The 27908-nt window shown below is 35.0% G+C and overlaps 2 protein-coding genes and 1 long non-coding RNA gene across 4 annotated transcripts in view; all 3 read right to left on the bottom strand.

Annotated features, from left to right (window-relative positions):
* The window catches only part of LOC122976560 (titin-like), a 100453-nt gene that overhangs the window by 2319 nt on the left and 70226 nt on the right, over positions 1 to 27908 (bottom strand). The window contains exons 7-16 of one of the 2 annotated variants that reach the window (XM_044345131.1): positions 18785 to 18910; positions 18532 to 18692; positions 18215 to 18299; positions 15890 to 16039; positions 15170 to 15295; positions 14917 to 15077; positions 13714 to 13804; positions 1127 to 1282; positions 413 to 538; positions 160 to 320 (exon numbers count right to left, since the gene is read on the bottom strand). In XM_044345131.1, the coding sequence (XP_044201066.1) occupies positions 160 to 320; positions 413 to 538; positions 1127 to 1282; positions 13714 to 13804; positions 14917 to 15077; positions 15170 to 15295; positions 15890 to 16039; positions 18215 to 18299; positions 18532 to 18692; positions 18785 to 18910 (1343 nt within the window). The remainder of the gene's footprint in view (positions 1 to 159; positions 321 to 412; positions 539 to 1126; positions 1283 to 13713; positions 13805 to 14916; positions 15078 to 15169; positions 15296 to 15889; positions 16040 to 18214; positions 18300 to 18531; positions 18693 to 18784; positions 18911 to 27908) is intronic. The other variant, XM_044345130.1, reaches the window with a different exon arrangement.
* Positions 10162 to 10485, bottom strand: LOC122976574. The gene is made up of 2 exons (XR_006400973.1): positions 10391 to 10485; positions 10162 to 10264 (listed from the first exon to the last, which is right to left on the bottom strand). It is a non-coding gene; the product is annotated as an uncharacterized LOC122976574 (long non-coding RNA).
* The window catches only part of LOC122976561, a 59199-nt gene continuing 57080 nt past the window's right edge, over positions 25790 to 27908 (bottom strand). The window contains exon 43 of the mRNA XM_044345132.1: positions 25790 to 27906. Within this exon, the coding sequence (XP_044201067.1) occupies positions 27815 to 27906 (92 nt within the window). The 3' untranslated portion in view covers positions 25790 to 27814. The remainder of the gene's footprint in view (positions 27907 to 27908) is intronic.

The following is a 27908-nucleotide window of genomic DNA, read 5'->3' as shown; positions in this document are numbered from 1 at the left end:
CTAAATATCCTAAACTGCACAGCCTGGATTCTGCCTCAGCTGGTCACCAACTGATTCCTGAATATGTGAATCAATTTAAAGACTAGATTCTGGTTTATTCTTGCAACATGATTTATCTGTTACTGATGAGACACACAAACATCATTATCCTGTGTTTACCTTTGTTATTTTGTGCTCCTTGGTTGAAGACAATGTCGTGTCACCTGATGTCCACCTGTAGGTGACTGGTTCAGCGCCTGTGGTGTTGCCATTACAGGTGAGGACACAGTAGGTCATCCTATGTTCACACCATTCGGAGACGGTGGGTTTAGGGACAGGAGCTGATAGAAAACAAAACAAAAAGACATTTCCTTTGAATTTAGGGCCGTTTTGATAAACTAAGACAAACTTCATACACAATTCCTCCACTTACAGATAACCAGGAGTTGAGTCTTGCTGGTGACTTTGTTGTTGATCTCTACTGTGTAGCTGCCGCTGTCGTCTGGAGTCAGTCCTGTGATCGTCAGCGCTCCAGTTGAAGTGTTCAGCGAACCCCGATCTGCAAAAACGCACAGGTTTAGCTTCTAAACAGGGATTTTTAGTCATCTTACAGCATGTTGTCAGCTAGAGTCACTTATTTCCAGTGTTGGTCACTTAAGAGTGGGCAGCTGGAGAAATATGCACTTTAAAACACTGAAAATATTTGTAGAACAGCTGATTTTCATACAAAAAAGTCTAGTTTTGATTTCCCACAGAAAAAGCAAGTGAATCCCTTTTTTATAACCCTAATTCCATTCATTTATCCATTGATGATTATGTAAGTAAGGTATTTAATTGGGTTTTACAAGGATAATGTAATATAATAATAATGTAATGATAATGTATTTGTCAAATTTATTGGACCCGTAAAGAACTCAATTCGTGCAGAAAACACATTAAAACCCCCTGTGTTATTATACAATCCATTAATTTAGCCAAAATCTGGGATAAAGCTATTAAATACTGTAACATAAATAACATAACAGAAAATATTAAGAACCCTAATTTAAACCAAAATCTCAATGTAAATTTGTCAAAAACTTCAAACTAATGTATAAAATCATTGATCTCTGGCTACCAAACAGCTTGATTCAGATTAAAGTGGTACCTTTGAATTGTCGGTAGGAGAAAGTCTCGTCTCCATACCGAAACCACTCTATGGCAAAATAAGGTCCATGTTTCCACACTATGGTGTAGATGGGATTCTCTACAGAGTCTGGTGTGAGAACAGCTTTGTCACCTATTTTCCCGTAGAGTGGTTCTTCTGAAAAATAAAATAAATTAAAAACAAGTCAGTGCAAATTTATCTGTTTAAAGTCAAGATGAAATGAAAAATGCCTTTTTAACCCTTTTAGATCACATCCCTGGTCATATTGTGCACCTATTTAACAATATATGCCAAAAAATACAAAAAAATCAATTTCTTTGTATTCTTATATCAAAATCCAATCATGTTTATTTCTTGTTAAACAAATATGATGTGTGTTTACGCAGGCTTGAACCAACCAGTTTCAACCAATAACATCATGACATCCACCCATCAATCAATCTTCAACTTTTAATGTCACAGAGCTCAGATTGATTATGACACGCCCACTTTTCAATGTTCAAATCAATTCCTCCCAACATTACATCCTACCTGTCTGACCTGTTTCACTCAGAAATATGTCACAATACGGATTGTACAGTTGTAGTGAGACTTTAGATTATAAATGTTAAATTTATTTGTGTATTTTTTCATTCATTTATATGTATATATATTTATATATTTACACATTTGTATATTTATTTATTCGTTCCTATATTCATTTACTTATTCACTTATTAATTTATTCACACATTTATTTACAAGTTTATTTATTTATTATGCTTATTAGATCATATTGACGGCTTCACTGAACAAATTAGAATATCAGCCTTGACTGACACAGAAATGAATGAAGCTGTATTCAGGATCTCAGATCCTGTGGGTCTGTAATACTGTTCATTAACCAATCAAAGTCTTTCAAAATAAAATAAATTAACTTCAAGTGAACGCAAATTTCTCTGTTTAAAGTCAAGATGAAATAAAAAATGACTTTTTGACTCTTTTAGATCACATCCCCAGTCATGTTATTTAAAAAAACTATTTAAGTAGCTGGTGTTTAGTCCAGTGGTTCCCAACCTGTAGGGTTCAGACCCCCCAAAGGGTCAGAAAGGAAAGAAAAGAGAAAAACTAAATGTTCTGCTGCTGTGTTTATTTGTTTTTTCTAGCTTCATATTTGGTTTTCAGTGAAATATTGTATAATTTTACCTCTCTGGACCCACTAGCAATTCTATAAATGAAACCATCTGAAAAGTAAAGAGGTCCCAACTAGATGCTGCTTGTTGGTCACAGGGGTCACAAGCCAAACAGGTTGAGGAGCACTGGTTTGATCTTTAACACTGCATTGGATTTTTTAAATATGATTTTTTCAAAACGTAAAATCACAATCTGTAAACTAACTACAATATGTATATATGTCGAATAGAGTGGAGTAAAAGTACAATATTTTCCTAAAATGTAGTGGAGCATAAAGTAGAATAAGTGATGGAGACCAAAATCCACAGTGTGTCCACACAGTCATTTAAAAGGTGATGTGAAGATTATATGAGTCTTCATCAGTCTGAGTTAGTCATATCAAGTGTAACGTTGAAAGATATCTACTTGATTTGACTCATTTGGACGCTGAAGCTTCATATTAGCTTCAGATATTTTTGCACAGAAGGAGGACTGTGGATTTGATCACTTACATTGTAAGTGCATTATGAAGGGATCTTCTAATGGTCAGTATGAACAGGAGGAATGATTACAGCAAGAAAAACATGTTTAAATGTTCATTTTGGGCTCCTGACTGTTGTTTTAAGACAGACTTGAAATGTGAATCCTTTTAACATATACTTACAACTATATTATAGTGTGTTATAACCATTTATTAAATGTTTATGTTTATAAATGTTTATATACGTCTTATTAATATTAAAATAGGGACTTAAAGTGTTACCCTCAGCTAATTTCCACTGATTCTATCTATTTCTAATTTTAGGGGACAAATATCTCTTTAAAACTCTTAACAAATACCTTATAACCCTCATCACATCACTATTCCTTAAACCAGATTTATAAAACTGTTCACAGCCAAATATTCACAGTTATGATAGACTTCAAATATACATTTCCTGGTTTCACAGTTCATATAAATGTGTACATTGTACATTGTCATGTTTAGGAAAAACAGTAAGATGCATTAATACATTAAATGTGTTACAGCAGATATTTGTTGGTGTGATAACTCACTTTCCTTGAAGGGGTTGAAGACTTTTTCACTGCTGCTTGAGCTGACTGGGTTTTTAAACGCACAGCTGAACCACAGCTCATTGTCTTCCTAGAAATTGGAAGAAAAACAATATTAGCTGAAAGTTCATAAACCAAACATACAGATTGTTTGAGGATCTCACTTTGTATTTTTACAGTTTGTCCAGATTATCAACAATAAGCTGGTCACCAACTGATACCTGAATATGTGAATCAATTTAAAGACTAGATTCTGGTTTATTCTTGCAACATGATTTATCTGTTACTGATCAGACACACAAACATCATTATCCTGTGTTTACCTTTGTTATATTGTGCTCCTTGGTTGAAGACCACGTTATATCACCTGACGTCCACCAGTAGGTGACTGGTTCAGCATCTGTGGTGTTACCATTACAGGTGAGGACACAGTAGGTCATCTCAGGTTCACACCATATGGAGAGGGTGGGTTTAGAGACAGGAGCTGATAGAAAACAAAACAAAAAGACATTTCCTTTGAATTTAGGGCTGTTTTGATAAACTAAGACAAACTTCATACACAATTCCTCCACTTACAGATAACCAGGAGTTGAGTCTTGCTGGTGACTTTGTTGTTGATCTCTACTGTGTAGTTGCCGCTGTCGTCTGGAGTCAGTCCTGTGATCGTCAGCGCTCCAGTTAAAATGTTCAGCGAACCACTATCTGCAAAAATGCACAGGTTTAGCTTCTAAACAGAGATTTTTAGTCGTCTAACAGTATGTTGTCAGCTAGAGCCACTTATTTCCAGTGTTGGTCACTTATGAGTGGTCAGCTGGAGAAATATGCACTTTAAAACACTGAAAATGTTTGTAGAACAGCTGATTTTCATACAAAAAAGTCTAGTTTTGATTTCTCACAGAAATAGCAAGTGAATCCCTTTTTTATAACCCTAATTCCATTCATTTACCCATTGATAATTATGTAATTAATGTATTTAATTAGGTTTTACAGGGATAATGAATGAATAAATCTATAGATTGCAACATCCTCAGATATTTAGGGATAATCTTCACAATTAAAGGACTTTTGTGATCAAAACACATTAAATGATACCTTATTTACCAGTATACCTTTAAAGGTCCTCAATATTTTAATAAAGGTGAAAATTCAGGGTTAGCATTAATTTTATTTGTCAAATTTATTGGGTTATACTCCTTAAAAAAACTAAATTCTTGCAGAAAACACATTTAAAACCCCTGTATTATAATACAATCTATTAAATTAACCAAAATCTGGGATAAACTTATTAAATACTGTAAAGAATTCCTTAAAATATAATAAATTTACAACCGAAAATATTTAGACCCCTAATTTAAACCAAAATCTCAACCTAAATGTATCAAAAACTTCAAACTAATGTGTAAAATCATTGATCTCTGGCTACCAAACAGCTTGATTTAGATTAAAGTGGTACCTTTGAAGTGTCGATAGGAGTAAGTCTCGTCTCCATACCACTCCATGGCAAGATCAGGTCCATGTTTCCATTCTATACTGGTGATGGGATTCACTACAGAGGCTGGTGTGAGAACAACTTTGTCACCTATTTTTCTGTAGAGTGTTTTTTCTGAAAAATAAAATAAATTGATAACAAGTGAATGCAAATTTCTGTTTGAAGTCGACATGAAATAAAAAATGCCTTTTTAACCCTTTTAGATCACATCACTGATCATATTGTGCACCTATTTAACAATATATGCCAAAAAATACAAAAAAATCCATTTCTTTGTGTTCTTATATCAAAATCCAGTCATGTTTTCTTCTTGTTAAACAAATATGATGTGTTGGTTCAAGCCTTACGCAGGCTTGAACCAACCAATTTCAACCAATAACATCATGACATCCACCCATCAATCAATCTTCAACTTTTAGTGTCACAGAGCTCAGATTTATTATGACACGTCCACTTTTCAATGTTCAAATCAATTCCTCCCAATGTTACGAACCGCCTTTCTGTCCTGTTTCACTCAGAAATACGTCTCAATATGGAAGTTAAATACTGTCGAAATGCCGTTTCATCTGAACTTTAAATCGGTGAAATGTTTTTGTCCTGCTCTAATTTTATATGGAAGGTTATATGGAAGGGCAGAAACTAAATATATAAATACATAAATAATTATATAATAAAATGCTTAAATACATGAATGAATAAATAATTATATAATCTAATGCTTAATTATCACAATAAATAAATCACAAATTAAATGATATATTAAATATATAATGTTAAATTTACTTGTGCGTTTATTTATTTATGTGTTTATATATATGTATATTTATATATTTACATATTTGTATATTCATTTATTCATTCACATATTAAATAATTTATTTACTTATTCATTTATTCACACATTTATTTATAACTTTATTTATTTATTTATTTATGCTTTTATTTATCCACAGTGTAACTTGCTGCAGCCAAATAGGTAAATTTGTCAATTTCATCCATCAGCAGTCAGGGGTCGGACTCTGTCCTGTGATTGGTGGTTGAACTTGAATCTGCTGCTTTTGCCTAATTCAAGATGGCAGCACCTGGTGCAGATTTAAATTAAATCTTGTGTGTTACAATAGTAGATATGTCGGCTGTAGCTGAACAGATGGAGGCAAATTACAGTTCCTGTGCTTTATTGGATCAGATTGACGGCTTTGCTAACAAATTGGAATGATATTGACCCAACTGACACAGAAATTAATGAAGCTGTATTCACAGTTCTCGTGGAGATAGTGCAGCAACTGAGGCTGTAGGCTGACCAATCAGAGGTTTTAACCCGGCTCCTGACCATTGATGGATGAAGTTGACACATTTATTTATTTTGCTGCAGCAAGTTACACTATGGATAAGTAAAGGTATATAAAAATAAATAAATAAATACATTATAAATGTGTGAATAAATTAATAACAAAATAATGTAATATATATGAATAAATACATAAATATACAAATGTGTAAATATATAAACATGTATATAAATGAAGAAATAATTAAATACACATAAATGTAACACTTATACAGTATTTAGGCACCCTAGATGTTTAGATTCTTATCCATTATGCAATACCATCAGGGAGGTGTCTGATCGGTCCTAAATTCATTCATGACATGACAATGACCCCAAGCATACAGCTAGAGTCATAAAGAACTATTTTCAGCAACAAGAAGAATGATGAGTCCTGCAACAGATAGTTTGGCCCCCACAGAGCCCTGATCTCAACATCATGGAGTCAACCTGGGATTACATGAAGAAGCACCTGAGACGGCCTAAATAATAAATCCACAGAAGAACATCTTTCTCCAAGATGGTTACAACAGCCTACCTGCGAGTTACCATGAAAAACTGTGTTAAGGTGAACCGAGGAGAACTGCTGCTGTTTTAAAGGCAAAGTTGCTCACAGCAAATATTGATTTCATTTAGGTTTCTGCTGTTTACTCAACTTTGTAAGAAGTTAATTGATAAATTAAAACAATTTATAGCAATATTTTTGTAAGCATTCTAACTTTACTTTTAGTGCTTAAAACCTTTGCACAGTACTGTATGTTTAACTATTTTGTTGTCGTCATAGTTAATGTAAATGTGGGCATGTGCATTGGTAAACAGAAACTGGACGATCTATTTAACCTGAGGGTGTGGTCACAAAATTAAAACTGAAACAGAAAAATATAACACAAAACATGCGCAGAAATATACTATGATATTGTAATTTTCTCAACATGTCAGTTAAAAACAGTTTAAATTTTCCCAAACTTACTTGCGCTGGCTCTCACTGCGATCCAGAACAGAAAGTAAAACAGCCACATTTTCCTTGTTCTTAGTTTGGTTTAAATACAAGTAAGACACGTAAATTCACGGTGATTCTTCTGATATTTAAAATATTTCAAGTATATAGAGATTAAAAATGTATTCAGAAAGTGAAAAAGTTGGGAACGTTTCTGCTGACAGTCAAAGTTTTTATGAGGGCTCTTCTATTACATCCACGGGAAGATCATGGAAGCACGGAAAAGTTTTATAGTTTCTTTGGGCGAGGGCGTGTCTCTGCAAATGTCTCGCGGGATTTGTACGTCTTGTTTCTTCATTGTGAGCCTTGTACAAAATAAGTATGTTTTATGATGTGACAACGCTGTGGTTAACTTCTGGTTAGGTTCAGGCACAAAATACACTTAGTTAGGAATGATCACTCTCACAAAATCTTTTACAAATCCAGGCTTAAGTGTACGTTACTGCACGTTCACGCACGCGCACATGTATGCGCTTATGCACGTACCATAGGTATTTTCATCGGGATGGGGGGACACTTATTTCAGCGCTTAGCACACCTACGTGGAGTATTCAGAGAGCTGACACTGCAGTTTCTCCCTCTGAAGTAGGTCGCTACTTTCCACTTGTAGCCACTGCTTATGTTTGGCCATCTTAATATGATCTTTTATATCGGCATTTCCACCATGCACGACAGAAAATATACTCTCATACAAGTATGAAATTATAATTTTCATTTTAATTGTGGTGAAAACCAGGACAATTTGGTAGTGAATGTTGAAAACCGGGACAAATTAGGGTTTTACAGATATTTGTCGGGACAAATATCTGGGGACAATCCCAGACAAACTGGAACATATGGTCACCATAGTTTTAATGGTTTTAGACCTGTTTTTCACTAGCGGAAATTATTCTCAAAGTTCCTCTCAAAGTTCCTCCATCTAAGTGACTCGGAGTGACTTCCAGTCTGCTGGGACAGAGGGAGGACTGTTGTAGACTGGCAGCAAGATATGTCGCAACCTGCCATGAACTCCACAGCTCTGTTAGACCCCTGACCCACATGGCTAATAATGTTTATTCATTAATAATTCGTTTGTTGTATGTTTTATATCTTATGTTACTCTTATCTACCTTCCACAGCCCCTATTGTTCTCCATGCTCTCTTGTATTGTTAATGGGGTTTTTTTAAATTCGTTTATTGTTTATTTATTATTTGTTTGCTATGATTATATAGTTTGTGTAAATATACTTAAGCAATGTTATATTGTCATTGAATTGAACTGAGAGAGAGACGTTGGCAGTTACACGTTTCCTTTAGCAGAAAGTGCATTTATTGCGGCTAAATGACTTAGTAGCAAGATGGACCATGGAAAAAGAGGAAGGATGGAGCAGAGAGGGAAAGAGAGAAAAAAAGAAAGGTAAATAAACGTGCTAGCTAGCTAACATTTGCTACTTGGCTAACGCAGCTAATGTTACCGATGCATCATCATCGTCCCCTGTCAATGTTAAAGCTGCCAAGAGACTGGACAATCAATAATAAAATTATAGTTCCCTTTCTAATTTCCTCAAAACTGTTGATGGTATAATTGGCATATCTAGTCTAGTTAATGTGGTCAATATTATTTGAAAATTCCTTCGTTTTGTCAGTGAGTTCATACTTTGAGCTCATAATTTAAGATTATTGAGACAACACAACGTCTCTTGCCACTATTCAGGCTACTGTAATTTGTTGAAACTTAAATATATATGTTATTTAATGTTTGTGTTGGTTAAAGGGCTATTTTAACCTTTGATGAGTAACTGCGGAGGTGTGTGGGTTTGTGGGCGTGTTTATTTGGGCTCTAGAATATAATCGCTATGAAACAATCAGGAAATATCGTTTTATTGATCTGATTCACCGGCTTTCTCGCTGTCAACGCTCCCTCTCTTCATTCACTCTCTGGCTCGCTCGACCACAGCTGCTCTCTCTCTTTTTCTCTTGTCTGAAAAATTGAACAAATAGGGGGAAGATGAAATGAGAATGATCAGTAGAGTGCATTTTGTCCTAAATATTGAGCATTTTAACTGTAGCATATTTTTCTTTTTGTTCTTACTCATGGTAAACTGCTTTTCAGTCTTATTGCTATTTCTGCCCATTTGCTGTGGTCTTATTTGTTCAGTATTAAAAAGTATGACAGAGGATGTCAAAGTGCATCATAATCCTAAGTTTTATTCATTTTTACTGTAGTATTTTTCTTAATGATCTCAAACCATTTACTTTATTTGTGAAAATTTTCCCATCCAGACCACATTAGACTAGGTCCAGATCACAAACCATTATACTTAGACCTGTCAAATCTGGACTAGATTATCTGAAAGAGGCTAAAGTGTCCTCAAAACACAGTATCCTGAGTATGTTGAACTTCGTAGTACAGGCCTCTGATGACAAAATTTATGTCACGTGGACACTTTTGTACTTGGGGATGCGGAAAGTATAAAGAGGTCAATAACCTCACTGACCTCAGATCTGCTTAAGAAAGAACACACACACACAACATCACAGCACATGTTCATTCAGGCGTCTGATTTATTCTACACAGTTCCAGTTAGTGAAGAAGCAGACAGAGTTTGAGAAACACTGGTTTCAGGGAGGGACAGAAAGCGACTTCATGACCAGTGATTGGATGTATTCTGATACAAGGTGTGCACTGACAGTTGTGCCAAAACCCGCTATAGCTAAATACTTAAATTGTACATGACTCATCAGCTCACATGTCTCTGGCTAGAGCACATGATATGCAATGGAAATATTTGGGATCATGATTGGCTAGTTGTTCACAAGACTGTACATGGAAGGATAGAGGAGAAGGAGTTTCAGCTCCATCCTTTCAGGATTATAGGCTGTGGTCTCAGGAGAACAACATGTTGTCTTAGGATCTCGGTCCTTAGAATTGTTGTACCAATTGTACTGTTTCTTGAACCAAAGAAGAGTGCCAATGTCAGTACAACCACTATGATCGCTATGTTTGGTATAATCCTGCAGGGTTTTTTCAGTAAATAGGAACCCAAAGTACTTCAACTTTGGGCCTCATCTTCTGGATCTGCTGTCTGTTCATCCATCAGCAGCGTGTTTCCAGGTCATCAGGAATCATTGCTGACTTCTCTGCAAAATGATAAAAAGAACTATCAAAATTACAATGCATCTAATACATACAGGACACACAGAGTTTTAGTTTACCGCTGTAACTTTTGGCATCATTCTGACTGGATACAATAATATTTTACTCACCAGTTCCATTAGAAGTTTTTTAACTGCTGCATTCAAACAAATGTTGGTCAGATACGTCTTTGTCAGTATTTAGTTGCAAATAAATCTATTTGTCAGAATACATGTTTTAATTTTATCTGTTAAAACTAACAGCAGTATGATTGATGACTGTAAAACTTCATTTGTCTGTTAGGAAAACATCACATTACTAAATCAACAACAACTAACAATGTGTCCAATTTGAGACTTTTTTATTTAATTGAGTCTTAAAATTCAGCAATTAAAAAGAAAAAGTACATTGAATGCATTTGAAAAACTAATTTTTGTAAAAGTTTAGATATTAATTAATTTTAAGTGCTGGATGCATGAAAACAGAACATTATTTAAAATATTGTCATGTTAAATACTCTAAAATTATTAAAGACAAATAGGTGACCAATGTGAAAATGTTCTATCTTACCTTGCCATCTCCTTTCAGTACCTTCTTCCTGTATTGAAGATGAATAAGTGTGTGTTAACTCACTGGAATTCTTCATTAATCATGTTTTGTTTCATAATTAGGTTTTATAAGTTACATTTTCTTTTGTGAATGTCAAACTTGTGCAACATGGGTATTAATAATACATTTGTAACATTCATAACTGCTCTTTTATCTGGTGGTTTTGTTTAGTTGAGAAAGTTGTAGAGATTAAATACCTGAATTAATTACAGATGTTGAAGGTGGCCTTTACAAACACAGCTTCTCATTAACAAATAGAACAATATTAATAGTATTAACAGAGTGGACAATATGTGTAGAGTCATGAGAGATGGGTTTTCCTAATACTCTGACAATGTTGTCAGAGGTGAGGAAGAATCAGCCAAAGAAAATGTAATGAGTCATGCGTTTTAGTTTAGTGACAACACACAGTCTCTGCAGTACAGCTGAAGACTCGCCTGGTCTTGACCTTTTAAATATCGAACCTTCAAGGCTTTTTTATGGCTTCAAAGACTTCAGACATACAGATACAGAAAGGCAGACTGTCTCTGGTGCCTTTCAGTGTGTTTATCAATGAACCTCTACTTTACATTTGCAGCTCTGATTAGGAAGTTGTCTTCTGATGTTGCCACTAAGCACAAGAGACAAAGAAGTCCTGTAATTTCAGTTATCTTAGATTTGAGGGACACATCAGCAACATCACTAAAGTATCTTTCTTCCACCTCTGACACATCGTCCAAGTTCACCCATTTCTAACACAGTCAGATGCAGAAATTCTCATTCATGCTCATTCAGGTCTTGTATTCTGTACTATTAAAAAGATCCAACAAGTCCAAAATGCAGCTGCTACAATTCTTCTGATTCACTGGTTTACGGTTTCATTCAAGTCAGACTACAAACTGCTACCTATTACCTCCTGACCTGTCAAAACTTCTCAGACCTCACATTCCCCCACGAACACTCACATCACAGGATGCAGGTTATCTCATTATTCCAAAGATTACACCATTCACATTTTATTTAATTAATATTTTTTTATGTTGTTACTATTTTCTCTTTATGTAGTTGTCTTTTCTTTTTTAACACTTTGTGATTTTACACTAAAAAAAAAAACTAATTAGTAGCATATTTCCATTAAATATATTGACACAGGAAAATTGCCTGATCTGAGAGATACTGCGGTTCATGGTCAGCATCTTAACCCTGAATCCTGAATCCTATTATTTTCCTACAATCTAATTTTACTACCTTGCTACCTTGTTTTTGTTCCTTATTTACAGCTTTCTGTACAAAAGCCATAAAATGTATTATTTTATTCAAAGTAAGCTAACTTAATTAGCATTTTTGCCTTCAGTAGTGTAGATGGAGACATGCAAGGTAGAGATGTTGCAGTTATTTGTTATGAGCTTTAACCACTAAGACAACAAGTCGACCCTGAAACATCCTTTTATGCAGATTCATGAAACATCTGGAGAGAATCTCTTGGTATTGGTTGTGGTTGTGGATGTTTGCATGAGGATAGAAACTTCCTGTCTCTTAGCATGAAAATACATCATCAGGACTAATATTGTTGGTAGAATCACACTCTTGAAAGAACTTGAATATGTATGATGCACAACTAGATTAACATTATCAGTCAAATTTACAGAAATATTAATATACCACACCTAAAGAAATATAAAGAATGTAAATTCAAGTCAAAGATTTTTTTCATATCAAACCACCAAAATAGTTTATTTAGTGCATCAAAATAAATACAATATTTTGTGACTTCTTACCATTTCTGCCTTTGTATATGAAATTGATGATGATGTTGCACACACCTGAAATACAAACTGCTATTAACATGAACGTGAATCTCACATCCCCTACAAAAAGTGAAAGAATAAATAATTAAAACAACAAATGGTTTACAAGGACACTGTATTGTATTCTAATGTCGTTAGCTGATCCCATCTTTGATAATGCACTCTGAGGTGAAACAATACAGAAAAATAATAAACTCAAAGCTCGTCATTTAGTCATTTAATGCTGTTAGAACATGATTTGTAACTCCTATGAGGGCATTGAGTACATTGTCATGTTTAATAAAAACAATGAGATGCATTAATAGTGCATAATAGTAGTGATGTTGCAGTTATTTGTTATGAGCTTTAATCACTAAGACAACAAGTCGACCCTGAAACATCCTTTTATGCAGATTCATCATACATCTGGAGAGAATCTCTTGGTGTTGGTTGTGGTTGTGGATGTTTGCATGAGGATAGAAACTTCCTGTCTCTTAGCATGAAAATACATCATCAGGACTAATATTGTTGGTAGAATCACACTCTTGAAAGAACTTGAATATGTATGATGCACAACTAGATTAACATTATCAGTCAAATTTACAGAAATATTAATATACCACACCTAAAGAAATATAAAGAATGTAAATTCAAGTCAAAGACTTGATTTATATCAGACCAAAATAAATAAATAAAATATTTTGTGAGTTCTTACCTTTTCTGAATTTGTATATTAAGAAGCCGATGATGCACACAACCAGAATCACTCCTATCAGGCTGTACATCCATGTCCAATCCCCTACAAAGAAAGAGTAAATAAATAATTAAAACAACAAATAGTTTACAAGGACACTGTATTGTATTCTAATGTCGTTAGCTGATCCCATCTTTGATAATGCACTCTGAGGTGACCCAATACAGAAAAATAATAAACTCAAAGCTCGTCATTTAGTCATTTAATGCTGTTAGAACATATTTTGTAACTCCTATGAGGACATTGAGTACATGAGTACAAAACAGTAAGATGCATTAATACATTAAATGTGTTACAACAGATATTTGTTGGTGTGATAACTTACTTTTGATGAAGGGGTTGAAGACTTTTTCACTGAATTCACTGAAGCTGACTGGGTTTTTCAACGCACAGCTGAACCACAGCTCCTTATTTTCCTAGAAATTGAGAGAAAAACAATATTAACTGAAAGTTCATAATCCAAACATACAGATTTTTTGAGGAGCTCACTTTGTCTTTTTTTACAGTTTGTCTAGATTACCAACAATAACATCAGGGACAACACAGTGATGTTGCTACTTAGTCATCAGCTTTTCACTATATATGCTGTAATCCACTATTTAGCACGTCTGCAAGACTGAATTATTCAGTATAAATTATAGTATACTAGTATGATTTGGTAGAATACTAAAACCTTGTTTGGGCAATCTCTAACATCTTTTTGATTTTTTCTCTGTATCACAAATAGCTATAAAGTAATTAACAGAGAAACCTGTCAAGTTTTCTAATATCACATTTTTATCACATTCAAGATTGTATGGGAAACAAAAGAGATACAAAAACACTGTATTAGCCACACCTGGTGTATAGAGGACCAAAAGTGTCACATAAATAGTAATAAATAATTAAATTTATGAATATCTAATTGTACAATAAATACAGGAAATAATAAACTAATTTACAAATTAATTAATGTGATGCTTTATTACTATTACCATGACACATGTGGAGATATTCAGAGTTTTAAAAATGTCTGAATGCTGAAGGTTTAAACTTGTAACAAAATATCTTTTATATCTTTTATATGAATGTTTTGTGAAACTATGACGTTCATATAAAATATCAGATTATCTCAACAGTTGCCTGTTAATTGGATAAAAATAAAAATGTCCAACCTTGTATCCAAATGCAGCTCTTGTTGTCACTTTTTATGACTTTACAGAGACAAGTCTGGCCCTTTCCATGATCTGAAATCTTTATTTTCTGCAGGTTTGTTCATGTTGCTGTTCAGTTTATTTAATTATATATTGTTTATTTACCAGGGACAATTCACAGCATATTTAATATACCAGATATAGTTAAAGCTAATTTCAGAAATATTCTAAATTGTCTAAATATCCTAAACTGCACAGCCTGGATTCTGCCTCAGCTGGTCACCAACTGATGCCTGAATATGTGAATCAATTTAAAAACTAGATTCTGGTTTATTCTTTCAACATGATTTATCTGTTACTGATGAGACACACAAACATCATTATCCTGTGTTTACCATTGTTATTTTGTGCTCCTTGGTTGAAGACCACGTTGTATCACCTGACGTCCACCTGTAGGTGACTGGTTCAGCATCTGTGGTGTTGCCATTACAGGTGAGGACACAGTGGGTCATCTCAGGCTCACACAATAAGGAGATGGTGGGTTTAGAGACAGGAGCTGATAGAAAACAAAACAAAAAGACATTTCCTTTGAATTTAGGGCCGTTTTGATAAACTAAGAGAAACTTCATACACAATTCCTCCACTTACAGATAACCAGGAGTTCAGTCTTGCTGGTGACTTTGTTGTTGATCTCTACTGTGTAGCTGCCGCTGTCGTCTGGAGTCAGTCCTGTGATCGTCAGCGCTCCAGTTGAAGTGTTCAGTATACAACGATCTGCAAAAACGCACAGGTTTAGCTTCTCAACAGGGATTCTTAGTTGTCTAACAGTATGTTGATAGCTAGAGCCACTTATTTCCAGTGTTGGTCATTTAAGAGTGGGTAGCTGGAGAAATATGCACTTTAAAACACTAGAAATGTTTGTAGAACAGCTGATTTTCATACAAAAGTCTAGTTTTGATTTCCCACAGAAAAAGCAAGTGAATCCCTTTTTTATAACCCTAATTCCATTCATTTACCCATTGATAATTATGGAAGTAAGGTATTTAATTGGGTTTTACAAGGATAATGTAATATAATAATAATGTAATGATAATGTATTTGTCAAATTTATTGGACTATACTCCTTAAAGAACTCAATTCGTGCAGAAAACACATGAAAACCCCTGTATTATTATACAATCCATTAATTTAGCCAAAATCTGGGATAAACCTATTAAATACTGTAACATAAATAACATAATAACAGAAAATATTAAGAACCTTAATTTAAACCAAAATCTCAACGTAAATTTGCCAAAAACTTCAAACTAATGTATAAAATCATTGATCTCTGGCTACCAAACAGCTTGATTCAGATTAAAGTGGTACCTTTGAATTGTCGGTAGGAGAAAGTCTCGTCTCCATTCCACTCTATGGCAAAATAAGGTCCATGTTTCCACTCTATGGTGTAGATGGGATTCACTGCAGAGGCTGGTGTGAGAACAGCTTTGTCACCTATTTTCCCGTAGAGTGGTTCTTCTGAAAAATAAAATAAATTAAAAACAAGTGAATGCAAATTTCTGTTGAAAATCGACATGAAATAAAAAATGCCTTTTTAACCCTTTGAGATCACATCCCTGGTCATATTGTGTATCTATTTAACAATATATGCCAAAAAATACAAAAAAATCCATTTCTTTGTATTCTTATATCAAAATCCAATCATATTTTCTTCTTGTTAAACAAATATGACGTGTGTTTACGCAGACTTGAACCAACCAATTTCAACCAATAACATCATGACATCCACCCATCAATCAATCTTCAACTTTTAGCCTCACAGAGCTCAGATTGATTATGACACGCCCACTTTTCAATGTTCAAATCAGATTCCTCCCAACGTTACATCCTGCCTGTCTGTCCTGTTTCACTCAGAAATATGTCACAGTACGGATTGTACAGTTGTAGTGAGACTTTAGATTATAAATGTTAAATTTATTTGTGTATTTTTTTATTCATTTATATGTATATATATTTATATATTTACACATTTGTATATTTATTTATTCGTTCCTATATTCATTTACTTATTCACTTATTCATTTATTCACACATTTATTTACAACTTTATTTATTTATTATGCTTATTAGATCATATTGACGGCTTCACTGAACAAATTAGAATATCAGCCTTGACTGACACAGAAATGAATGACGCTGTATTCAGGATCTCAGATCCTGTGGGTCTGTAATACTGTTCATTAACCAATCAGAGTCTTTCAAAATAAAATAAATTAACTTCAAGTGAACGCAAATTTCTCTGTTTAAAGTCAAAATTAAATAAAAAATGACTTTTTGACTCTTTTAGATCACATCCCCAGTCATGTTATTTAAAAAACAATTTAAGCAGCTGGTGTTTAGTCCAGTGGTTCCCAACCTGTAGGGTTCAGACCCCCAAAAGGGTCAGAAAGGAAAGAAAAGAGAAAAACTAAATGTTCTGCTGCTGTGTTTATTTGTTTTTTCTAGCTTCATATTTGCTTTTCAGTGAAATATTGTATAATTTTACCTCTCTGGACCCACTAGCAATTCTATAAATGAAACCATCTGAAAAGTAAAGAGGTCCCAACTAGATGCTGTTTTTTTGGTCACAGGGGTCACAAGCCAAACAGGTTGAGGAGCACTGGTTTGATCTTTAACACTGCATTGCATTTTTTAAATATGCTTTTTTCAAAATGTAAAATCACAATCTGTAAACTAACTACAATCAACAAATGTCAAATAAATGGAGTGGAGTAAAAGTACAATATTTTCCTCTAAAATGTGGTGGAGCATAAAGTAGAATAAGTGATGGAGGCCAAAATCCACAGTGTGTCCACACAGTCATTTAAAAGTTGATGTGAAGCTTATATGAGGCTTCATCAGTCTGAGTTAGTCATATCAAGTGGATATCTGACACATTTACAGTCTTTTTAGCTAAAAATTCCCTCTTTATGTTTCCTCGGACAATGTTTCCCTGTTGAGCTGTGGTGGAAGTATAGTAACAAAAAGAGGAACTTTGGCACTAAAAAGACTGTAATGTTGAAAGATATCTACTTGATTTGACTCATTTGGACGCTGAAGCTTCATATTAGCTTCAGACAAACTTTTAAATACATTTAGCACAGAAGGAGGACTGTGGATTTGATCACTTCCATTATAAGTGCATTATGAAGGGATCTTCTAATGGTCAGTATGAACAGGAGGAATAATTACAGCAAGAAAAACATGTTTACATGTTCATTTGGGCTCCTGACTGTTGTTTTAAGACAGACTTGAAATGTGAACCCGTCCTTTTAACATATGCTTACAACTACATTATAGTGTGTTATAAACATTTAAATGTTTATAAATGTTCATATACATTTTATTAATGCTAAATAGGGGGACTTGAAGTGTTACCCAAGTGCCTCAGCTAATTTCCACTGATTCTAGTCTATTTCTAATTTAGGGGACAAATGTCCCTTTAAAACTCTTCCATCACTATTCCTTAAACCAGATTTATAAAACTGTTCACAGCCAAATATTCACAGTTATGATAGACTTCAAATATACATTTCCTGCTTTCACAGTTCATGTAAATGTGTACATTGTACATTGTCATGTTTAGGAAAAACAGTAAGATACATTAATACATTAAATGTGTTACAGCAGATATTTGTTGGTGTGATAACTCACTATTGAAGGGGTTGAAGACTATTTCACTGCTGATGAAGCTGACTGGGTTTTTAAGCATACAGCTGAACCACAGCTCATCATCTTCCTAGAAATTGGGAGAAAAACAATATTAGCTGAAAGTTCATAAACCAAACATACAGATTTTTTGAGGAGCTCACTTTGTCTTTTTACAGTTTGTCCAGATTATCAACAATAAGCTGGTCACCAACTGATGCCTGAATATGTGAATCAATGTAAAGACTAGATTCTGGTTTATTCTTGCAACATGATTTATCTGTTACTGATGAGACACACAAACATCATTATCCTGTGTTTACCATTGTTATTTTGTGTTCCTTGGTTGAAGACCATGTTTTGTCACCTGATGTCCACCAGTAGGTGACTGGTTCAGCACCTGTGGTGTCGCCATTACAGGTGAGGACACAGTAGGTCATCTCAGGTTCATAACATATGGAGATGGTGGGTTTAGAGACAGGAGCTGATAGAAAACAAAACAAAAAGATATTTCCTTTGAATTTAGGGCCATTTTGATAAACTAAGACAAACTTCGTACACAATTCCTCCACTTACAGATAACCAGGAGTTGAGTCTTGCTGGTGACTTTGTCATTGATGTCTACTGTGTAGCTGCCGCTGTCGTCTGGAGTCAGTCCTGTGATCGTCAGCGCTCCAGTTAAAGTGTTCAGCGAACCACGATCTGCAAAAATGCACAGGTTTAGCTTCTAAACAGGGATTTTTAGTTGTCTTACAGCATGTTGTCAGTTGGAGCCACTTATTTCCAGTGTTGGTCACTTATGAGTGGTCAGCTGGAGAAATATGCACTTTAAAACACTGAAAATATTTGTAGAACAGCTGATTTTCATACAAAAAAGTCTAGTTTTGATTTCCCACAGAAAAAGCAAGTGAATCCCTTTTTTATAACCCTAATTCCATTCATTTACCCATTGATAATTATGTAATTAAGGTGTTTAATTAGGTTTTACAGGGATAATGAAAGAATAAATCTATAGATTGCAACATCCTCAGATATTTAGGGATAATCTTCACAATTAAAGGACTTTTGTGATCAAAACACATTAAGTGATACCTTATTTAACAGTACACCTTTAAAGGGCCTCAATACTTAAATAAAGGTGAAAATTCAGGGTTAGCATTAATTTTATTTGTCAAATTTATTGGGTTATACTCCTTAAAAAAACTCAATTCGTGCAGAAAACACATTAAAACCCCTGTACAATCCATTAATTTAGCCAAAATCTGGGATAAAGCTATTAAATACTGTAAAGAATTCCTTAAAATATAATTAATTTACGACAGAAAATATTAAGAACCCTAATTTAAACCAAAATCTCAACCTAAATTTGTCAAAAACTTCAAACTAATGTATAAAATCATTGATCTCTGGCTACCAAACAGCTTGATTTAGATTAAAGTGGTACCTTTGAATTGTTGGTAGGAGAAAGTCTCGTCACCATTCCACTTTATGGCAATACTGGATCCATGTATCCACACTATGGTGTTGATGGGATTCACTATAGAGTCTGGTGTGAGAACAGCTTTGTCACCTATTTTCCCGTAGAGTGGTTCCTCTGAAAAATAAAAATAAATTAAATACAAGTGAATGAAAATTTCTCTGTTTAAAGTCGACATGACATGAAAAATGCGTTTTTAACTCTTTTAGATCACATCACTGATCATATTGTGCACCTATTTAACAATATATGCCAAAAATACAAAAAAATCCATTTCTTTGTATTCTTATATCAAAATCCAATCATGTTTTCTTCTTGTTAAACACATATGACGTGTGCTTACGCAGGCTTGAACCAACCAATTTCAACTAATAACATCATGACATCCACCCATCAATCAATCTTCAACTTTTAGTGTCACAGAGCTCAGATTGATTATGACATGCCCACTTTTCAATGTTCAAATCAGATTCCTCCCAACGTTACGTACCGCCTGTCTGTCCTGTTTCACTCAGAAATACGTCTCAATATGGAAGTTAAATACTGTCGAAATGCCGTTTCATCTGAACTTTAAATCGGTGAAATGTTTTTGTCCTGCTCTAATTTTATATGGAAGGTTATATGGAAGAGCAGAAACTAAATATATAAATACATAAATAATTATATAATAAAATGCTTAAATATATGAATGAGTAAATAATTATATAATCTAATGCTTAATTATCACAATAAATAAATCACAAATTAAATGATATATTAAATATATAAATGTTAAATTTACTTGTGTTTATTTATATATGTATATTTATATATTTACATATTTATATACTTATTTATTCATTCACATATTAAATTATTTATTTACTTATTCATTTATTCACACATTTATTTATAACTTAATTTATTTATTTATGCTTTTATTTATCCACAGTGTAACTTGCTGCAGCAAAATAAGTAAATGTGTCAACTTCATCCATCAGCAGTCAGGGGGTCGGACTCTGCCCTGTGATTGGTGGTTGAACTTGAATCTGCTGCTTTTGCCTAATTCAAGATGGCAGCACCTGGTGCAGATTTAAATTAAATCTTGTGTGTTACAATAGTAGATATGTCGGCTGTAGCTGAACAGATGGAGGCAAATTACAGTTCCTGTGCTTTATTAGATCAGATTGACGGCTTCACTGAACAAATTGGAATGATATTGACCCGACTGACACAGAAATGAATGAAGCTGTATTAACGATCCTCATGGAAATAGTGCAGGAACTAAGGCTGCAGGCTGACCAATCAGAGTCTTTAACCCGCCCCCTGACTTTTGATGGATGAAGTTGACACATTTATATATTTCGCTGCAGCAAGTTACACTATGGATAAATAAAGTATATATAAATAAATGAATAAAATTATAAACAGATACATTAATGTGTGAATAAACTAATTAAGTAAATAAATTAATATACAAATGAATAAAATGAATAAAATGTGTAAGTATATAAATATATATCTAAATGAATAAATAAATACAGTCAAGCCCAAAATTAATCATACCCCTGGCAAATTTTAACTTAAAGGTACTTTTATTCAACCAGCAAGTTTTTTTTTGACCGGAAATGACACGGGCTTCTCCCAAAAGATAATAAAACGATGTACAAGAGGCATCATTGTGGAAAAAATGATTTCTCAGCTTTTATTTACATTTGAACAAAAAGTGGCATGTCCAAAATTATTCATACCCTTTGCAAACTGTCACAGTCTATGGGGAAAAGTTCTATACCATTCCAAATAGTCCAAGCTGTTCTAAAGCATCCTAATTACCCTGATTCATTGGGAACAGCTGTTTTAATCTACTCAACAGGTGAAAAACAGCAACTCTCTGCAGTTGGTTTGTGGACAGTCATGGCTAAGACAATGGAGCTCACTGAGGACCTGCGGCTGCGCATTGTGGCTGCTCACAAGTCAGGAAAGGGCTATAAGGCCATATCTAAATGTTTTCAAGTTCCAGTGGCAACAGTGCAAAGTATTGTTAAAAAATACAAGACGTTCCACACTGTGGAAAATCTCAGAGGACGTGGTCAAAAGCCAAAAGTGACACCTGTGCTGGCCAGGAGGATGGTGAGAGAGGTGAAAAAGAAAAAGAAAGGCCATCCTGGTGAATATGTGCTCTGCTGGTAGCAATGTCTCAAGGTAGACAGTCCAACGGACACTGCTGGGTTCCACGGACGCAGACCAAGGGGGACGCCACTTCTCCAGATAAGGCACACAAAAGCCCACTTGGCCTTTGCAAATGCTCATCTGGACAAAGAAGAAGACTTCTGGTCTTCTGTTTTATGGTCAGATGAAACAAAAATTGGCCACAATGATGTATCCTTCATTTGGCGTAACAAAGGAGAAGCCTTCAACCCTAAGAACACCATCCCCACTGTCAAACATGGTGGTGGGAACCTAATGCTTTGAGGGTGTTTTTCAGCCAATGGACCAGGGAACACAGTAAACAGCACCATGAAAAAAGAGCAATACATCAAGATTCTCAACAACAACATCAGGCAGTCTGCAGAGAAACTTGGCCTTGGGCACCAGTGGACATTTTAGCACGACAACAACCCAAAACACACAGCAAAAGTGGTGAAGAAATGGTTAGAAACAAAAACATTAATGTTTTGCAGTGGCCCAGCCAGAGTCCTGAGTTGAATCCAATTGAGAATCTGTGGAGGGAGCCAAAGATCAGGGTGATGGCAAGGAGACCCTCCAACCTGAAAGAGTTGGAGCTCATCGCTAAAGATGAATGGGCAAAAATACCAGTGGAGACTTGCAAAAAGCTGGTCAGCAATTATAGGAAGCATTTGATTGCTGTAATAGCCAATAAAGGCTTTTCTATTGATTATTGAAAAGGTTATGAATCATTTTGGACATGCCACTTTTTGTTCAAATGTAAATAAAAGCTGAGAAATATTTATTTCCACAATGATGCCTCTTGTACATCGTCTTATTATCTTCTGGTAGACGCCTGTCATTTCCAATCAAGAAAAAACTTGCTGGTTGAATAAAAGTCACTTTTAGTAAGTCAAAATTTGCCAGCGGTATGAATAATTTTGGGCTTGACTATACACACACAGATAAATTTAACATTTATATATTTAGTGTCTCATTTAATTTGTGATTTATCTTTGATGTGACATCCATCTCTCTGCCTTTTACTTAAGAAGAGAGGTTGCTTTGGCTTCTTGGCTCAGGAGCCAGTGGGCGGGTTTGGAGAGGACCTCTAGGAACTACCTACACCTGGGTAGTTTAGACCTGCAGCCTATTTAGGTGTCTTCTTGTTAACCTCTTTCTCTCTCTTCCTTCCAGGTCTCCACCAGCCCAATGGGTTACACTTTGGTTTTCTTTTGTTTTGCTTGCATGCATCACATACTTCACTCATCCACACATTGCATTCATGACTGTTTAGCTGACTAACATTATTATATTTTTTATTAAGTTAACAATAAATCTAATTTTTAGAAGCTTTATTAATGTGTGATTCCTTTCTTTGTCACTGACCTTGAGCCAGTTCATGACAATGGTCACAATTAAGCATTAAATTACATAATAATATAATATAATATATTTGTTTATTTGAGCATTTAATTATAAAGTTATTAATGCAATTATATATTTAGTTTCAGCCCTTAAAAACCTCCATACATGGAAGCAAAAAGTGCCAATCAGACAAAACACACAGACCTTTTAAAAAAGGAAATAATGGAAGGATCCAATTACTTTTTTAATTAAATTAATACATTTAAAATATTAAAAATTAAAAATTAAGTAGCTGGTGTTTAGTCCAGTAGTTCCCAACCTGTAGGGTTCAGACCCCCCAAAGGGTCAGACAAGAAAGAAGAGAGAAAAACTAGCTAAATATTCTACTGCTGTTTATTTGTTAGAATTTTCTCTAACCTCATATTTGCTTTACAGTGAAATATCATAAAATTTTACCTTTCTGAACAAATTGCATTTCTCAATGAGTCGGTACCCCCTCAGGGGGCATTCAGAGAACATCTAAGGGTGCTGGAAGCAATATTTTTGAAGGGGGCATTGAGGTGTTCTTGGGGGACGTTTGAGTGTGTCCAGGGCCCAGAGCTGAACAGAGAAAATCATTCAGGCCGGGAGACTTGATTTCCTGCATTCTGGTGAATTTTAGTACATGTGAATAACAAACTAATGAGCCAACAACTACTTAGTACAATGTATTGTTATGAGCCTCAAATAAAACCAAAGGTACATATCATTAAGGAGGGGGACAACACTACGACCACTACTGTGGTATCTATGTTACTCTCCACCTTCAAAAAGAAAAAAATCAAGAGCACAACACACCTTTATCTTTTAATGTACCAATATAATACAGTTAATAACTCTCTCTACCTATTCAAAGAACAGAGCAAGAGCACAATACCCTACTCACTTTACTGATATACACTAACAGTTACCCATCAAAGGTTAAAATAACCCTTTAACCAACATAAACATTAAATAACATAGATCTTTAAGTTTCAACAAGTTGCAGTAGCCTGAATAGTGAGAAGACGTTGTCTCAATTATTTTAAATTATGAGCTCAAAGTATTAACTCACTGACAAAATGAATGAATAATACTGACCACATTAACTAGACTAGATATGCCAATTATGCCATCAATGATTTTGAGGAAACTAGAGAGGGAATTACCACTTTTATTATTAATTGTCAGAGGACGATGATAGCGAATCGGTAACATTAGCTCCGTTAGCTAAGTAACAAAAGTTAGCTAGCTAGCACGTTTATTTACCTTTTTTTCCTCTCTTTCCATCTCTCTGCCCCACCCCATGGGTGTTTTCCTCTTTTTTCCACCGTCCATCTAGCTGCTAAGTCATTTAGCACTAAATGTACTTGCTGCCAAACAAAACATCTCTCTCTCTGTTGTCACAGCGCGCAGAGCAGTGTTGAGTTCAGGGAAAAGTCCCGGTGCTCCCGATTGCCAGTCCGGGCCTGGTCTCTACCGCGGTTTGCTGTCATTTATGGTTGCGCTAGCTTCTCTGTCCTCTACTCTATTTGACGGTGTTTGTATTTAGCTTAGTTTGTAACGTGCACTAAAATGTGTTAAACTCCTGTACACTTAGTAACTAGCTGAAACAGCCCTTCCTCCCAACCAGCAGCCAGTATTCTCTGAACTGGAACGAAGAACCTGGAACAAAAGTCAAATCTTAGCAGACAGTATGATCAGAAAGTCTGATGTCTACCTGTAATTCCAACAAGGAAGTGGGATGGTATTAATGTAGTCTGTTTTTTTTCTCTCTGATACGTGCAAAACGGGACAAATAAATTGTTTGTGGATAAGATAAAGATAAAATTCTAACCATAGCTGTGCTACAGTAATACTACCATACAGATGCCAATTCCTGTGCTTTTTAGGGCTTTGCTGGGGAAACTGTAATGACATTGGCCCTGACTGACACAGAAATGAAGATGTATGGACGATCCTCGCAGAGATGATGCAGCAACTGAGGCTGCAGGCTGACCAATCAGAGGCTTTGACCCGGCTCCTGACTTGATCGATGAAGTTGACACATTTATTTATTTCGCTACAGCAAGTTACACTAAGTTATATAAATAAATACAATTATAAATGTGTGAACAAATTAATAACAAACTAATGTAATTAATATATGAATAAATAAACATACAAATATGTAAATATATAAATATGTATATAAATAAATAAATAATTAAATACACATAAATGTAACAATTATATATTTAACTATTTTCCTGTTGTCACAGCTGATGTAAATGTGGGCATGTGCATTGGTAAATAGGTAATAAAAAGCTGGACTATCTATTTAACCTGAGGATGTGGTCACAAAATTAAAATTGACACAGAAAAATATAACACAAAACATGCACAGAAATACCATAAAACCATGATATTATAATTTTCTCAACATGTCAGTTATAAACAGTTTAAATTATAGAAAACTTACTGGCGTTGGCTCTCACTGCGATCCAGAACAGAAAGAAAAACAGCCACATTTTCCTTGTCCTTAGTTTGGCTTAAATACAAGCAAGACACGTAAATTCACGGTGATTCTTCTGATATTTAAAAAATTTCAAGTATATAGAGATTAAAAATGTATTCAGAAAGTGAAAAAGTTGGAAAGGTTGCTGCTGACAGCCGAAGCTGAGAGTGAAGGTGAAGTAAGGGCAAGGTTGTTTTTATAAGAGTTCTTGTATTACGTCCAGGGCAAGATCACAGACACTATAAATAATTTACAGTAGAATGATCACTCTTGCAAAATCTTTTGCAAATCCAGGGTTACCGTCTAGACATGAAGGGCTTAACCCAAGCGGGTAGCTCCTGGTGTGAAAAGTGAAGCCACTGCAGAAGTGCCTTCAACCTGCATTCTATCTAATGGCCATCAGGGGGCGACTCCACTGGCTGCAAAGAGAAGTCTGATTGTATAGAAGTTTAGGAGAAAATGACCCTACTTCTCACTTGATTTATTACCTCAGTGAGCACTCTCCTAATGAGTCTCCATAACTAGTTTCAAGTATTTTTCAGTACATCATGATGTTCATTTTGTAAATCATGGTCCCATTTGTAACCATGTAACCATGGTGTAACCCGAGAGTCACAGGGTATAGACGTAGCTGCTGCTATTTCGGGTCACCTAAAAAAAGTATTGGTCAGTGTTTGGTTGTGATAAAAGATCTTCTAATGAGTTGGGTGGTCAGCTTTTCCAGTGAGTACATAGTTTTAATTAGGGTGACCATATTTTCAAACCCCCGAACCTAGACCCTTAAGTGTACGTTTCCGCACGTTCACGCACACGCACACGCACATGTATGCGCTTATGCACGTACCTTAGGTATTTTCATCAGGATGGGGGGAAACTTATTTCAGTGCTTAGCACACCAACGTGGAGTATTCAGAAGGCTGTCAGTGGCGTTTGTCCCTCTGAAGGAGATCACTACTTCCCAATTGAAGCCACTGCTTATGTTTGGCCGTCTTAATATGATCTTTTATATCGGCATTTCCACAATGTATGACAGAAAATGTACTCTTGCAGTGTATGCAAAATTCAGCATTTTCGTTGCCCGGTATTTCACGAAGGAGCTCTTTAGAAAAGATAGACTCTCTCTTCAGCTTGATAGCTAAACATTAGCATACTGACAGGAGCAGTCCGAAAGAGCCACAAGCATCGTAGCAACAGCCTTGACAATAACACAGTGTTTGACACACTCTTGTTTATTGTTTATTTATTATTTGTTTGCTATGATCGTATAGTTTGTGTAAATATGCTTTAGCAATGTTATATTGTCATTGAATTGAACTGAGAGAGAGAAGTTGGCAGTTACACGTTTCCTTTGGCAGCAAGTGCATTTAGAGGCTAAATGACTTAGTAGCAAGATGGACCGTGGAAAAAGAGGAAGGATGGAGCAGAGAGGGAAAGACAGAAAAAAAGAAAGGTAAATAAATGTGCTAGCTAGCTAACATTTGCTACTTAGCTAACGCAGCTAATGTTACCGATGCGTCATCATTGTCCCCTGTCAATGTTAAAGCTGCCAAGAAATTGGACAATCAATAATAAAATTATAGTTCCCTTTCTATTTTCCTCAATACCATTGATGGCATAATTGGCATATCTAGTCTAGTTAATGTGGACAATATTATTTGAAAATTCCTTCGTTTTGTCAGTGAGTTCATACTTTGAGCTCATAATTTAAAATTATTGAGACAACACAACGTCTTCTGTCACTATTCAGGCTACTGTAATTTGTTGAAACTTAAATATATATGTTATTTAATGTCTCTGGCTAGAGCACATGATATGCAATGGAAATGTTTTGGATAATGGTTGGCTAGTTGTTCACAGGACTGTACATGGAAGGATAGAGGAGAAAGAGTTCAATATTCAGCTCCATCCTTTCAGGATTACAGGCTGTGGTCTCAGGAGAACAACATGTTGTCTTAGGATCTCGGTCCTTAGAATTGTTATACCAATTGTACTGTTTCTTGAACCAAAGAAGAGTGCCATTGTCAGTACAACCACTATGATCGCTATGTTTAGTATAATCCTGCAGGGTTTTTTCAGTAAAAAAAAAGGAACCCAAAGTACTTCAGCTTTGGGCCTCATCTTCTGGATCTGCTGTCTGTTCAATCATCAGCAGTCTGCATGTTTCCAGGTCATCAAGAATCATTGGTGACTCCTCT

Source organism: Thunnus albacares, chromosome 24 (assembly GCF_914725855.1).
Source record: "Thunnus albacares chromosome 24, fThuAlb1.1, whole genome shotgun sequence".
In the NCBI taxonomy this organism is placed as follows: Eukaryota; Metazoa; Chordata; class Actinopteri; order Scombriformes; family Scombridae; genus Thunnus; species Thunnus albacares.
The sequence above is the reverse complement of the archived record's forward strand: the minus strand, read 5'-3'. Positions and strand labels throughout refer to the sequence as shown.